The sequence below is a fragment of the Poromitra crassiceps genome (genome assembly GCF_964638095.1).
Source record: "Poromitra crassiceps genome assembly, chromosome: 28".
Classification (NCBI taxonomy): Eukaryota; Metazoa; Chordata; class Actinopteri; order Beryciformes; family Melamphaidae; genus Poromitra; species Poromitra crassiceps.
The window spans coordinates 4,742,591-4,757,523 of record NC_139651.1 but is presented as its reverse complement, the minus strand read 5'-3'; the positions used below and the strand labels follow the sequence as shown (position 1 = coordinate 4,757,523).

General features: G+C 43.1%; 1 protein-coding gene across 1 annotated transcript in view; it reads right to left on the bottom strand.

The window, feature by feature from the left end:
• The window catches only part of tmc3 (transmembrane channel like 3), a gene marked incomplete at both ends in the record, with an annotated part of 47,355 nt that overhangs the window by 18,350 nt on the left and 14,072 nt on the right, over nt 1-14,933 (bottom strand). Inside the window, 10 exons of the mRNA XM_083662455.1 lie at nt 2,325-2,567; nt 6,010-6,088; nt 6,485-6,594; nt 7,827-7,974; nt 9,357-9,400; nt 10,159-10,306; nt 12,059-12,201; nt 12,521-12,619; nt 14,278-14,384; nt 14,735-14,816. Coding sequence (XP_083518581.1) covers nt 2,325-2,567; nt 6,010-6,088; nt 6,485-6,594; nt 7,827-7,974; nt 9,357-9,400; nt 10,159-10,306; nt 12,059-12,201; nt 12,521-12,619; nt 14,278-14,384; nt 14,735-14,816 — 1,203 coding nt within the window. The remainder of the gene's footprint in view (nt 1-2,324; nt 2,568-6,009; nt 6,089-6,484; nt 6,595-7,826; nt 7,975-9,356; nt 9,401-10,158; nt 10,307-12,058; nt 12,202-12,520; nt 12,620-14,277; nt 14,385-14,734; nt 14,817-14,933) is intronic.

Genomic DNA, 14,933 nt, shown 5'->3' with positions numbered 1-14,933 from the left:
CTATTAATATTTTTTTAATTATATGCCATGCTTAATGCAACACAATTTTATTTAATTCTTCAATCGTAAGGGGTCCCTACTCTGTTTCTCTATCAACCAAGGGGTCCTTGGGCTGAAAAAGGTGGAAGACCCCTGATCTACTGTGAGTCATCTACACAAACAAGATCTCAAGTCAACACTTTAGAAAGAAACCTTTTCAAGTCATCAAAGTGCAAGTCAAGTCAAGTCTTCTCTTCATGCATCAAGTCAAGCTTCAAGTCCAAGTCACGTGACTCAAGTCCAAGTCACGTGACTCAAGTCCAAGTCACGTGACTCAAATCCCCACTTGCTATTTGGCGATGGTGCCAGTCTCCTGAGGTAAGAAGCATCTCTGGCTGCACATCTGTAGCTCAGGGTCTCACGCGTGGAAAACAATTTCAACAGAGCATTTGAACAGTCGGCGTAACGCAGCGAGGGACTATTAAAGATAAGATGAACGAGTCGTTCCTTTAGTGATCATCCAGTCAGTGAAGAGAGAATGATAGAAAGAACAATAATGCTCACCGGTGTGGACATGCAGAACTAACGGCTTCTATCATTTTCCTTCAAGACCATTTTCTGAATTAGCTTTAGTGCCTTTCCCAACCAATCTTATCCTGTGTAACCAACCAACCATCACATCTATTTTGAGGATCCAAAAGAATGTTGTTCTTTTCAATCCCATTCAGTCAAAAATATCTGTCAGGAGAAACTGACAGGAGAAATCTGGATATATAGATATATTTTGAATTAAGTCGGTTCTTCTCTTTTCTGACATATGCAGTCAGCAGCAAAGCAGGAATGGTTGTTTATGTCACATTGGCTGGTAATGAAGGCAAATGTACAGTCGATAAAGAAAGGCTCAACTGATAGATTCAAGCTCCAGATTCTTTAATTCTAACTATCTCTAAATTTGACCATTTTCACGTCAAACTGGGACACTAATGCTGCCTTCCAGACAACTGGGACCTTCGGATTTTCTGGCCTCCTATTAGGAAAAGTGCGCTGGAATGGCACTCAAAGTGGGAGCTCTGACTTGAAAACTGGGAGAAAAAAATCTACCCCCACTAGGCTGGGAACCAGGGGCCCCGTTCCAATACCCATACTTCCATACTATTTAGTAGGCAAAAAAAGATTTAGTATGTCCCAATACATAGTATGTCAGATGCAGTATGCCAAGAGTACCAGGATGTTGTACTACATCAGCTCCTATTTCGGAGTATGCATCGATGCATGCTGCTTCAGCCAAACTTCCCCACAATCCTTTGCGCAGCAGGAAGTTATGTCTTCTTCTTCTTCTTCTAATGTTTTATGGCGGTTGGCAAACAACTTTTTGTGCATTACCGCCACCTACTGGAGTTACGTCGCACTGACTGAGCTGCGTGTTCATGAATGAGATAATTAACTTTAAGAAAGCCTTGAAATATGTTAAAACCAAACAAGCATGCTGTGTACCAAAACATGCATATCTTGATTCCTGTTTAGATCTCTGACTTAATGTTTTTGCTTTATTTATTTTATTTTGTTTATTTGATTGTCTGTTCCAATTTTGTAAATGTTTAGTCTGAATTTTTTGTATAATGTACTGTTTGTTACTGCCAGACTTTGTTTATTGAATAAAAAATAAAAATAAAAACTCAAATGTGGCGCTGCGGACGTCGGCGGAAGTGAGCAAGAGGTCGGAGTTCAGGAAGCTCACGTGACGACAGATGTAGTGTGTCCCAATAGTATGCATTTTGCATGCATGCTGCACACTACAATCCATACTTTGTGAGGGCAGCGGCAGTACATACTACAAGAAAGAAGTACAAGTATGGGTATTGGAACGGGGCCCAGTTGTCTGACGTCACACAACAATGGCCGCAACCATGGAGTATGTAGTCCAAAGTATGAAGTGCCTGCATAAAATATATAATAGAGTCTGTTACCCTATGTGTCATTGCTGCTCCTCATTTTCATTTAAATATGTAAGGATGGTGCTCTGCTCGTTGTTAAGCTGTCTTGCTATTTGCCAAACAAAAAAAAGTTTGTCGCAGTCTGCCATGTTTCTTGGTTGCGTTTTGCCTTTATGCTCTGGAATGCTTTGAAGGTGGGTGGTGGGACTTTTCCACTGGGAAACACCCACGTCCCAGGTGGCTGGAAGGCAGCATAAAACTCCATTGAAAACAGACTAGCATTTTCTTTCATTTCCCTTTTTTGTCAGAGTGATAGTGAGAGGGAGAGTACGAGAGAGAGAGAGAGAGAGAGAGAGAGAGGGAGGAAGGTATGGGAGATGGAGATAGGCATCCAGGCGTGAGAAAGAGAACCTGTCCAACGTAGGTCTCCCAGCACTGTTCCTTGTTCTTCTCCAACAGGACCGTGGACGTGGCGGCGCTGCCCTTGGTGCTGTTGCTGACGTCCAGCACCATGGCGACAGTCGCTATGGTGCTGTTGCGATGCTCGGAGATGGAGATGCTGGAGACCAGGGTGGAGAGGCTGTCCACCTCTGGCTGGGAGATGGTGGCCAGGAAGGAGCCTGAGTCAGATGAGTTAGCTGGAATCACTGGGTTCTGGAAAACATATGGTACAAACACAGTAGTACCCATCACCAGTTTGGTGCTAAGCTACTATGATATTATATGATTACCGTAAATTCCGGACTATAAGACGCACCGGTCTATAAGCCGCGGGACCAAAATTGACTATTTTTTTCTTCTATAAGCCGCACCGGTCTATAAGCCGCGGGTGTTTTGATGTTTAATTACCATATGAAAGGGTTCGTGCACAGAGAGGAATGTCGGGAAAGAGATGGCTGTTTGGGGAAGCTCCCATTTATTAACATTTCAACAAAACAAAACAAAAGTCAGGTCACTAATCCCCAGACAACATCACACAACAATAGGCTATATGTGCAGCAAACCTGTAACCAGAGAAGTCAAGTCACTAATCCTCGTCTTCCTCTTCTTCCTGCGTACTGAAACCACCAAAGTCCTCATCTTCAGTGTCGGAAACGAACAGGTTCAGGGTGGCTTCGTCAACCACTCTCCTCTCTCCTTCATTGTCACTCAAAACCAACGAACTCCTCTTCATCACTGTCGGCATCGAACAGCCTCTGAAGCCTCTGACGGCCCTCAGCGCCAGCTGTGGCGGCGTCATCCTCTTCATCCCGCAGCAGTCCAGCGTTTTGGAACCCGTTGGTGATTGTGGATGTTTTCACACTCCTATAATATTCCGTGCTGAGACAGTTCCTCCTGCTGCACCGTCCAACGCCTCACCATTGACTCATCGATGCCCAGGTTACGCGCGGCTGCTCTGTTTCCCTCTTTTAATGCGAGATTGACTGCTTTCAACTTGAAAGCTGCGTCGTGTGAATTTCTGCGTACCTTCCCCATGGTAAGTGAGAGTGTTGCTTCTACTGCTCGTCTTGTTGTGAATATTCCTTGATCTTCCTTTGTGTGAATTCGCCGAAGTTTGTGATTTTCTCCTGGTAGTCGGGGGAGGGAGTTGATGGCCGAGTGGCCGTTTGCTTACCGTAATTACCATATGTAAGTGGTCACGCACAGAGGGGATTGTCGGGAAAGAGATGGCTGTTTGAGGAAGCTCCCATTTACCGTATTACCGTAACATTTCAACAAAACAACATAACACAACACCACCGTTGTTTATTTTTACAGTGCACACAGTGTCCGCGGTGTGGTGAAAAGAGGGCAAGAGAGGAAATTAAAACAGAAGTGGATTTATAGTTAGAAAGAGTGCTAAAAAAGAGAGATTTTATTTGTATTTTTTTTTTTTTTTCTGAAAAAATCCATAGATAAGACGCACCGTTATATAAGCCGCAGGGGCCAAAAAACGGGAAAAAAGCCGCGGCTTATAGTCCGGAATTTACGGTATATAATATAGTAGGTGCAGTTATATGGGACTGTAGCAACTGATAATGTACAGTATAGGTCATACATGGGCAAGGCGCCCCCTGTGTGGACCACAATGGAATTGCATTTTTTTTTTTTTTTTTTTTTTTTTACAGTGCACCTGAATGCAACATGCAAGATACCCGCTGAATAAGTGTCCAAATGTTCATGTCATTCTGGCCAATACTCTTCTGTTATAGCATTTCAGTCTGGAATATGGAATATCTTTCAATAATATTTATGACTAAAAGGCTAAAAGTAATCTCATGTGTAAGAAATGACTGTTCTACATTGAAGTAGAAATTTAAATAATTAACTTGTTGGTTTTGGATTTATTTAGCTTCAAGAGTGCATTTTTGTTCTTGTGTGACCCTCAACACAGGCTTTGAGAATCCCGGGCCACTTACTGATACTTAAATGCTTAAATTAACCCACTCATATTCTGGTTTATTTCAAGAAAAACATTTCAGCTAGTGGAAATTCGAATTGGCTGGTAACTTTAAAATCTAGCAGCCATATTGGCAGGTGGTGAAAAAAGTTAATTTCAAGCCCTGCAGGGAGAGCAGGTGGTGACATAGGAGTGAATGAGAAAAGGATCAAATATTGGTGGTTAAGACTGACATCACAACTGTTAATTTAAAATGAATTATTCCTCTAAACCTGGCTTCAAATGCCCAAAATTTTTCGCGCTGGCGCCGTTCGGCCCTCAGCAAAAACTGGTAGCGAGGAATTTTTTTTGGCCCTCTCTATCATCAAAGTTGCCCATCCATGGGTTATGGCATGACAAAATTTGTTCAGCCCCCGGCAACAATCTGGGTTTCTCATGTGGCCCCCCATGAAAAATAGTTGCCCACCCCTGGTATAGGTTTAATTAAAACTGAGTGTGATATTTCCCCCTGATAATGTGAAAGGCTATTGCATTAACCAGAATTCTGGCAGACCTGCCTCTACTTGGCATTTAGAAAATGCAAATGAAGAGTCTTAACCCAGCTGAGCTGCTGGGAGAGCTCAGCTGCGGAGCGGTGCTTAGACTGTCTCTGGGTGGGAAAGGGGTTCTTGGTGATGTCATGGGAACGGAAATCAGCCAATGGACAGACTCAACTGCAAAAGTAGGTTTCACCCCTAGAGGGCTCTCTCGCTGCATGAAAATTATACAGTGTGTAGAATTCGAACAGTTTGCCCAGAATCCTTCACCAGCAACCAACACTACTCAAAAGCCATATACATTGGTTTAAAGCTGACAAAAAAATGTTTTGGGGTTAAGTTACCCTTTACGGGTTAATAGTTTGAAAATGTTATAGTATCTGGCAATTAATTAGTACATTTGCAGGTTTTATGATGTTTTCAGTCCAGGGACGGGTGTTGCTCAGGAGGTAGAGCGGGTCGTCTACTGAGCAGAAGGTCGGTGGTTCGATCCCCGGCTCCTCCTGTCCGCATGTTGAAGTGTCCTTCGGCAAGATACCAAACCCCAAATTACTACCGATGGCTGTGCCGACACCCTGAGTGAATGGGTGAATGTAGGCATGTGTTATAAAGCGCTTTGGTGGGTCAGTAGACTAGAAAAACGCTATCTCAGATCAGCTAATCTTTCAGAACAATTGTCAAAGCTTTAATATTAAAAACCAAATTGTTTCAGCGACAATATTGTCGTCTAAATTTAGTCATAGGAGAATGCATGCAGTCCTGCACCCTGACAAAGGCTATTGTAGCTGAAACTCGATTTTTCATATTAAAACATAATTTACGCCCCCAAAAGAAACATTCATTTGTGTAACTTTTTATTCGTGCACCTCGGAGGAGCTGGGAGGTTGCAACAGATGCTCCGCCCGACCCATTGAGAGGAACATTTTACGAGGATTATCCAACAGTTATTACATGATCTGCAGCTGGGGACACATACTGTAAATGGCTGCATCATAAAATAGACTTTAAAAGCAGTTTATGACATTGGGGTCGGCAGACTCGGTGAATGCAGAATCAGTGTGAACTTAATATACAGTACTGTATGGGTTGTAATAATGGAAGCAATGAGCCATATGGAATGAGTAAACAAGATAATTAGACTAGATGACTTGAGAAGAAAAGGAGGAACTTCTATACTTACTGCAGAGCTCATAATGTTGACCTTATCAAGGAGGGCGATGATGAGGCTGTAGAGATTCCCAAGGTATAAAACAAGCACCCTGCAAGCAAACAACTACCAGCGTCATTTCAGAGTAACACCTGTGAAAGATCATTTGTAATTACAGTATAGCTGCAGAGTAGGTCATGTGGCACGTTGGCAGCGAGAGCTCAACTGTTTGAATTTTTTGAGGCTTTCAATAGAAATCTGGACGTCGGTGAACTGTATGCAGCACGCTCATGTTTACCCAATTGAGGGGGGCTGGAGGGCTTGCGGAGGACCGTCCATAAGAGACATGCCCTCATGAGAAAAACACAATCTAAACTTGGGGGGGGGGGTCCTGTGTCACGTTATCCGATCAAACCCACCTTTCCAACAGAATGTAGCATAGCTTACTATATGGTGTCCAACCTTTCCAACAATATAGCGTAGCTTACTGAACAGCTGCTTTACAAACCTGGCCAGTTGGAATCGGAGCGAGGTTCGTGGGTGGTACATCTCCAGTTGAGCCACCAACTCAAAGGCAGATGGGGCAATCATGGTGATCAGAGAAACCACCACACTCACCTGGAGGGAGAAATTGCATGAAACGAAGGATTTTATTTCAAATTGTTGGGGGTTTACACCAAGTTATACATTTTAGCGCATAATTATAATAATGTTACTCTTTTCGGTTCTACTGTATAATGTGACATGTGTCCGTCTGAAACATGAGATGTCCGTTTGTAGCATGAGCGTTGATATTCCAGGGTTTGGTGGGGGTGGTGGCAGGCGTCTGACCAAGCCGGAGGTCCCACTGCTGGGAATTGAACCCATGTCTCCGCGGTGGTGGGCGAGTGCTTTGCCTCTACACCACCTACCCAGATGTAGCCTGGGTAAACCCAGCCTCCACGTGACCTCTGACTGATAGCACATAGATAGAGGTCACGTGGAGGCTGGGTTTACCCAGGCTAAGCCAGAGGGGACTGCCCCCTAGTCCGATACCTCACGAGTCCGATACCTCACGAGTCCGACACCTCATGGTTTTGGGTTAGGGTCTGGGGGAGGTTAGGTTTAGGCGTGGGGGTGGGAGAGGTTAGGTTTTGGGTTAGGGTCTGGGGGAAGTTAGCCTCTTTTTTCGGACTCGTGAGGTGTCGGACTCGTGAGGTATCGGACTCGTGCCATGGCACCAAGCCAGATGCCCTCTGCGACATGGCTTTACTGGGCACCGGCTACATGGATGAGCCTATTGGTTATCTTCATAGGACAGTAAGCAATGCACCGTCAAACAAAACACAAACACCACCCATATCCTTTAACACTGGACACACACAGAGGTGGAACTCCCACTAAACTTCTCCTTGCACAAGAAGTTTTATGATAGGTAACCATTCAGTAACATTGAGATTTATGGTACTATCATGCCAATAATAATTTTGTAAAGTGCCCCATATTATCTCATATCGGAAAAATAAAAATAAAAAAATATACTGATTAAAAACAACTTGTTTTTTTTCCTGTAAACACCCAGCAGTGGAAATGTTTAGCTGATAGACCACCATTTTCTCTTAGGAGGTGAATTACATTATCAGCTGTCATTGACAGATGGAGGTAAATGAAGCTAACGATCAACAGTCTGCTTCCACTGGCTCAGTCTCAGGTCTCAGGTTTCATTGATTCCTTTGTAATTGTATTGTACTGTATTGTAATTGTATTGTACTGTATTGTAATTGTATTGCACTGTATTGTAATTGTATTGTACGGTGAATAATGGAATGACTCTCGTGCGGACGACGTGCGTCGGTGCTCTCTGGCTGTACCTCGTTCTTCTCCCACAGCGTCAGCTCCGGCTTCGTCATCTCCAGCTTCTGAGAACGATCCACCACAAAATAGATGATGTAGATGCTGCCGGCCAGCGACAGCAGGACCAGGATGTTGGCTAAGATACGAAGACTGATTAAAACAGCCCTAAAGAAACAGAGAGGGTTAGGGTCCTCGTCAAAAAATACACATAGAATAATCAATGCAATCCTCTATATTTGCTTGTTTTGGCTCAGAAATTGACTATTTTCTTTGCCACTGTACGTCTTTAGCAGTGTTGGGCAATATTTTAGGAATGCTGGCTGAATGAATGTACCTGTAGGGAGAACACTGGTGTAAATATACTGTACAGTAGAGTTTGACCACTTTGGATTTTAACGGATGATAATGATTTATGTTGAAGTTGCCGTAGCTCATATTTTTTCCACTGGTCCTCAAATGGACCATTTTCATGTAAAAAAGAAAAACATCCAGAAAATTCCAAGTATTCAGTGTTCCCCTCAGAATTGTATTCTTGTCAGGGTGGAGAGGCCTCTGAAACAGAATTTTAGACCATGATGGGGAAGACTAAAACAGAAAAAAAAAACACACAAATTATAACAATATCTGCTTTTTTTCCTCCACTAATACAGCATAATTGATTTATATATTTGTGCAGAATCCAATCAAAATGTCTTCCCATAGTGATAGACAATCAGTGTAGTATTAATTAATGAAATGGATGACACAGACTGAACCATGTCTGACTTTTAAGGCAAATACTGATCAACGATTATATTCAGAGCCATTTATACAGAAGAGTCGCGACATCTCCGTTCACTCCAATGGACCAGTTTTTTACTCTCAAGAGTTCCAGGAAGTAAGGTCCTGGATTAAGCAGCGCTGTCGAGTTGCAGCAAAATGGACAGTTTGTGATGTACTTTGAAAGGGTCCGACGTTTAAAGAATCAAATTGTACACTATCAGCTTTATTTTAGCATTCAAAAGTAGCGCGAGCCTCCTTCCCGGCTGTTTATTGACTACTGAGTCACGCATTTTGGACCTCCGCTGACGCCACTCTCTTACGAGATTGCTCTGATTATATTATCTTAAGCTCATTGACTCTCATGTCTGATGATCACACATATATCTGTGGTTGGTGGTAGAGAGGGCTGATACCCAGCTGGTGATGCCTGAGGTATGGAGGGTGATGGAGAGAGGGTAGGGGGCCAACTCGCTGATCACTTAATCCAATGTTAATATCTCCAGCCGCTGCGGTGATGTTCTGCTGGTGATTTAAGGGCAGTAAAGGGCCATTTGTATGAGCTATGCCAGGAAGAATGTGCATCGCTGCGTATGAAAGTGTTGGGATTTCACATGCCGGGCGCTGTAAATCAGCTGGATCTGAAGGCGCTTGGAGGGGGGACAAGCTAAGGAGGTGTAATAGAACCCAGGTTGACTGAGTCATTATTGGGGGGTTTTACATGGGCGGCAGGTGCAGCTTCAGTCGAAAACATGCAATCGGGACACAGGAACAAAAGAGACACCTACAGGCTGGTGTCTTTCTTCTTCTCCTGCTCCTCAACAATGGCTTCCTGCACAGAAGAAGACAACAAGGCGGGTTATGGAGGAGAGCTGTTCAGAGATGGAAGCAGCAGGTCAACAACTCGTGCATTCATTGAGAAACTAGCAAAAGATATAATGACTCATAAACCTCCCGGTACGGACAGTTAGGCAGTTCATTAAAGTACATCAAATTAAAAACAGCGTATCATTCAGACTGAAGTGTGTGTGTGTGTGTGTGTGTGTGTGTGTGTGTGTGTGTCTGTGTGTGTGTGTGTGTGTGTGTGTGTGTGTGTGTGTGTGTCCAGTCGGCAGAATAAAACGTAGGCGTTTTACGTGTCTGCAAACCACCGATGCGTACAATCTCTCCACGTAAATTAGAAACGACGGTGGGTAATTTGACGACCTCGCAAAATAAAACAACTTTGGTTATGTAACGTTTATGCAAATAAAGCAACTTTGGTTATGTTTCAGCAAGTAAAACTTACCAAACAAAAAGTGCTTAAATAACAAAACCCTTCAAATGCATGCACTTATACTGTACGTTGAAATGTACACTTTGGAAAACCTCGAAAGGATCAAACATGACTCTCTGCTCAGAAATGCAAGTGTTGTTTACACACCCTCTGTGGCATCGACCACACCACATATTTTTGGTTCATAAATGTGATATTCTACGTAGCCCTGGATTGCAGACACGTAGCTACAATGCCGACAATTGATTCTGGCATGCCGGCTTGTGTGTGTGTGTGTGTGTGTGTGTGTGTGTGTGTGTGTGTGTGTATCTGACCCGGATGTTGTTGACGATAGCCGCTCCTTTGCTCTCTGCAGCCTCTGGGTTTCCTATCAGGTAGTCCCAGGCACAGAAGACCCTCCAGCAGAAGGTGAAGTTCTCGTCAGAGGCGCTGGCCAGACTCAGACGGGAGTTTTTGGCCATTCTGGAGGAACATCATACCATACCACATATTATCATAAGAGTCCTTCTATACATACTGTACCACCCAATTGTTTTCTGAAATGCAAAGGATGAGGTGTCATTATGGCTGTTTTTTGAAGTTACTGAGAGAGAACTGCAGGAATGAGTCCGGGCGGACGTAGCACTCCCTGCTCGTACGTGTAAAAGGCAGTGTGATTTTTGTATGAGGGGTTTCGGTTAAATTGCATGAAAGGTTTGTGGTTGACAAAAGTTTAAAGTTGACATGTAAATGCATTTTTTTAATGTGATGTTCAGAAAATGGTTCAAAAGTCATAAAAGTGGTTCTCATTTGTGAAGATGATCTTGCTGAACAAAAACATCGCTGTTTCATAAACTTCTGTTAACCACAAACCTTGTTTCACACATTTATCTGATATCCCCATATAAAAATCCCATCGCCTTTTCCCCCTACGAACCAGCAGCGCAGGGACTTCTGGGTAAACCTACAAAATCTACGTCATCTCTATTGTCCAAGAGGGAGACGGCATCATCCGTGAGGGACATGTTTTCCTCGTTTTATTGATTTGATTAAATTGAATTATATTTATTATTTTTTAGCCAACACAAGAATGTTGTTATGCTACAGCTAGTCTCTCACCAGACTCAAATATTACGTTGAATCGTTGCGCTCCGCATACTACATAAGTGAGTCTGTGCCACTTCACAGCCACTGCTGGTTTTGAAGGCGGGTTGAAATTGAATGAGTGACAGGTCGTAGCACCGATGAGAGAGCGGTTCGAAAAATGGGCTGCGCCTCCCGTGTCGTCTGATCGCAAAGTCCTTACTGATTGGGGAGGACTGAAGCCATCACTGGCATATGACTGGCCAAGTGAACGGTTCCCTCCCATAACCAGCCCTCTGAGGGAAAGTGTCCCAGACCCATAGAGAGCTCTGCAGCATGCAGTAACGTAGTGTATCAGTGTAAGAACTCTCATGGGTCTGACTGGCGTTGAGACTATGTTACAGCTAATTTACCCCAGCTCCTGTGACACATGGTCGGCTACAGTACAAGTCATTGTCTAAAACCTTAAACACTGACCGGAATACATTACAGCATCAGGCTATGACAATAAATCACATCACAACATTATCACATCATGATCCTGCCTGGTCGCCAGAATAAAATATCTGCATTGTACATTTCTGCAATCCACGGATACGTCGAATATCATGTCTCAGATACGTAGAATATCACATTTCTCAAACAAAAATATGTTGCATATATACGTACGCTGCTAGATCCGTGTATATCAACACGGTTATACACATCACAGAGTCTGCTATTGAAATACCGGTAAGTGGCCAGTAACATGTTGTGGTTGGGCTGGATGGACGGCGTTAACACTTGTCTTACACACCGGAGAGCTGTGTTCGATCCCCAGTCGTGGTCACAGTGTTTCCAAGTCTACATTTCAACTGTGAGTCACAATTAACATTTTTTGTGATTTAAGCCTAACCCAAACCTTAATCCTAACCATAACCAAGCTGTTTTACTGACATAAGCAACGTTGTTAAAGTTGTTTTATTTGTGTTTAATAGTGGAAATGCAGCGAGGTTTTCAAATTAACCACCGTTTCGTTTCAAACTTACGTTGTACGTATCCGTGGGTTGCAGAAACGTACCGTACTGTACAATGTCGACATTTTAGTACGGCGATTGGGTTGCCTGATCACATCAAGTTCACATCATCACATCACGAGTTAATAATGTTTACTTTCTTAACAGGATGATGAAACTGTAGGCAAAGACAGCCATCCCAACCAGGAAGTAGGCCAGGGGCAGCCGGTAGCCTGCGCTGCCGATCTTCCTCGGCCTGCCGTAGTAACCGTAGAATAACACAGAGTACTGGAGATAGCCCTGTGGAGAGTCACACACACACACGCACACACACACACACACACACAGACACACACAGACACACACACACACACACACACACACACACACACACACATACACACACGCACACTTAATTGAAGGCTAATATTAGCAAACTGATATATGGGCCCCTGTATACTGCTTATGTAACCTCTCTGGGGAGGCAGGGGAGGTGAACTTGGCCCTGTAGGAGAGGTCAGGGAGGCAGTAATGTAATGTTTAAATAATGGTCCATTGTGTGTGTCTGTGTGTGTAATGTGCTATTGACAGAACAGTAAAAAGGAGGAGAGAGGCTTGCCCCGAGAGACCAGATGGTATCCAGGTCCTGGGCAGACGCCAGGTGCTCCTTGGGGATGGTTTTACTCCTCGTCGTCCCGAACGGAGCTCCGGCCAGCAGCTAGCACAGACACAGCACAACACACAGCATTCATCAAATCAGCCATTTAAGGGAAAAAAACAAACAACAAACAACAATATGGACATCAATCCAATTAGATTTTCATTTTTGTCCTCACCCTCATATAACTTAAATCAGTTTGGTATGACTTAATATGATTTATACTATGAAATTACAGTGTGAAATTTAAGTCACCCTTAAAAGAAATAGTGGAAGACAGTAAACTATTCCACAAATAAAACTTGAGTAAAAAAAAAAAGTTTAGGCGGGTTTACCCAGAGCAATTTAGAGAGAGAGTGGCGTCAGCGGAGGACCAAAATGCATGCAAATAAAGCTGATAATGTACAATTTGATTAAAAAAAACAAAAGACGTTCAAAGTACAACACAAACTGTCCATTTTACTGCAACTCGACAGTAGGCTACTGCTTAATCCAGGACCTTACTTCCTGGAACTCTTGAGAGTAAAAAACTGGTCCATTGGAGTGAATGGAGATGTCGCGACTCTTCTATATACACGGCTCTGGGTTCACCCTAACACACGGCATAAATCAAGGTTACTAAGGAGGGCTGGTGAGAAGAACCTGGGGATGCTGAGGCGAGAGCATGTAAGGTTACCTACAGAGGACCGAGGGAGGGACCGGAGCGATGGAGAACCAATAAAAGGAGGAAGGAGATTGGGGATGAGTGATAGGACAACTCATGGCTGGGGAAATTGCCTGTGTCTGCATGTCAGTGACAGACATAAATCTAATAGCTTTTTTCCATTGTCCTCTGTGGTCCTTAATGCATTATTCTGTACGACTTGAAACAAAGGTGGTTGGTAGCATCACATGATCAAACAGAGGAGAAACATTTACATATTAAAATGGTTTAAGAGAAAAGAAAAAAAAATCAACAACTGAATATACAGTATTCTGAATGCACTGGGTAGTGTGGATTTTTTTTAAATATCATATTCATGATTAATATCACAAAGTCAGAGATAATAGTAATTGAAGAAAATTAATCATTTAAAATAAACTATAGTACTTTAAAATAACACTTTTGCTGACTATATTTGAAATGATATACTGTAGGGATATTGTCTTTGGTAGTGTATGTATAGTGTATAGGACAGTGGTGCCCAATTTGGGGCCCGCGGCCCGCGCTCTGTTTGTTTTGGCCCGCCACGGATTTTGGAAAAAAAAAAAAAAAAAAAAAAAAAAAATGCATGCCAGGCCAGGCCAGGCCTGAGTGTGAGAGCAATTCAATCAATAGACAATAACATTGGTGTGTTTAAAATGAGATATTCCACTAAATATGGCTAAAACAGATTCAAACATGCAAAAAAGGCAAAAAAAAAATTGCCGCCGGCCTTAATTAAAAGATTTTTTTTTTTTGGGATGGGGGGCCCCCCTAAGAGCTTCGCTCTATATTGAAATGTTATTTTAGATTTAGAATGTTAATTTTCTACAAAACACAATACATTTTAATGTAATTCCACAACATTTATTTTTGGCCCTCGGCCCTCCACCCAGATTGAATTTTGGCCCTTCATGGGAAAGAATTTGGGCACCCCTGGTATAGGACATTTATAGCTATAGTGTTTTGTCTCTCTCTCTCTCTTGTGACACACACACGCACACGCACACACACGCATCCAGGTTGACCTATTGACCTCTGGTATTACGATGAAGGCTCCGGTCATGATAGTGAGGACGATGTTGATTCCAAACAGCCAGCGGAGGAAGATGAAGTAGGACGCCACGCCCGAACCAAAGTGACCTGAGAGACACAGAGGAAGCTCACAACACCACTAAAAACCATCTGACTGAGACCATCAAGCAAGGAACCAAACACTTCACACACAACCAGTGACCCCCACCATTTAAAAGTCCTATCTTCATAGATTTACATTTTCTTTACACCCTTTGGATATTTCTAACTATCAGGTATATTGTGAATTTAGCTTGTGAAGTTTTATGTCAGCATAAAAGATAAACCCTAGATCCCTGGATACATACAGTAGGAGATAACCTGACAGACATCATCTAATAGAAATAATAACATTGTTGGGGGCAATGTCAAGGCTTTTATTTTCCCGCTTCTCTACAGCAAACGGATGGCAGTCTCACTTTCGATTTTCTTGATCCTCATCTCCCAGGGAATGAACAGGACCACGATGTTGTAAAGCAGCCGGGAAAGTTTCTTCAACAGCTGCAGGATAACAGAGCGCAGCTTTAGGGAATCACATTAGGAGACAACTGTTAAACGTAAACAAAAATCATCTTCAGAGCACAACAGTTTGTAAACCACTGTTGGCAACTTGCCTAT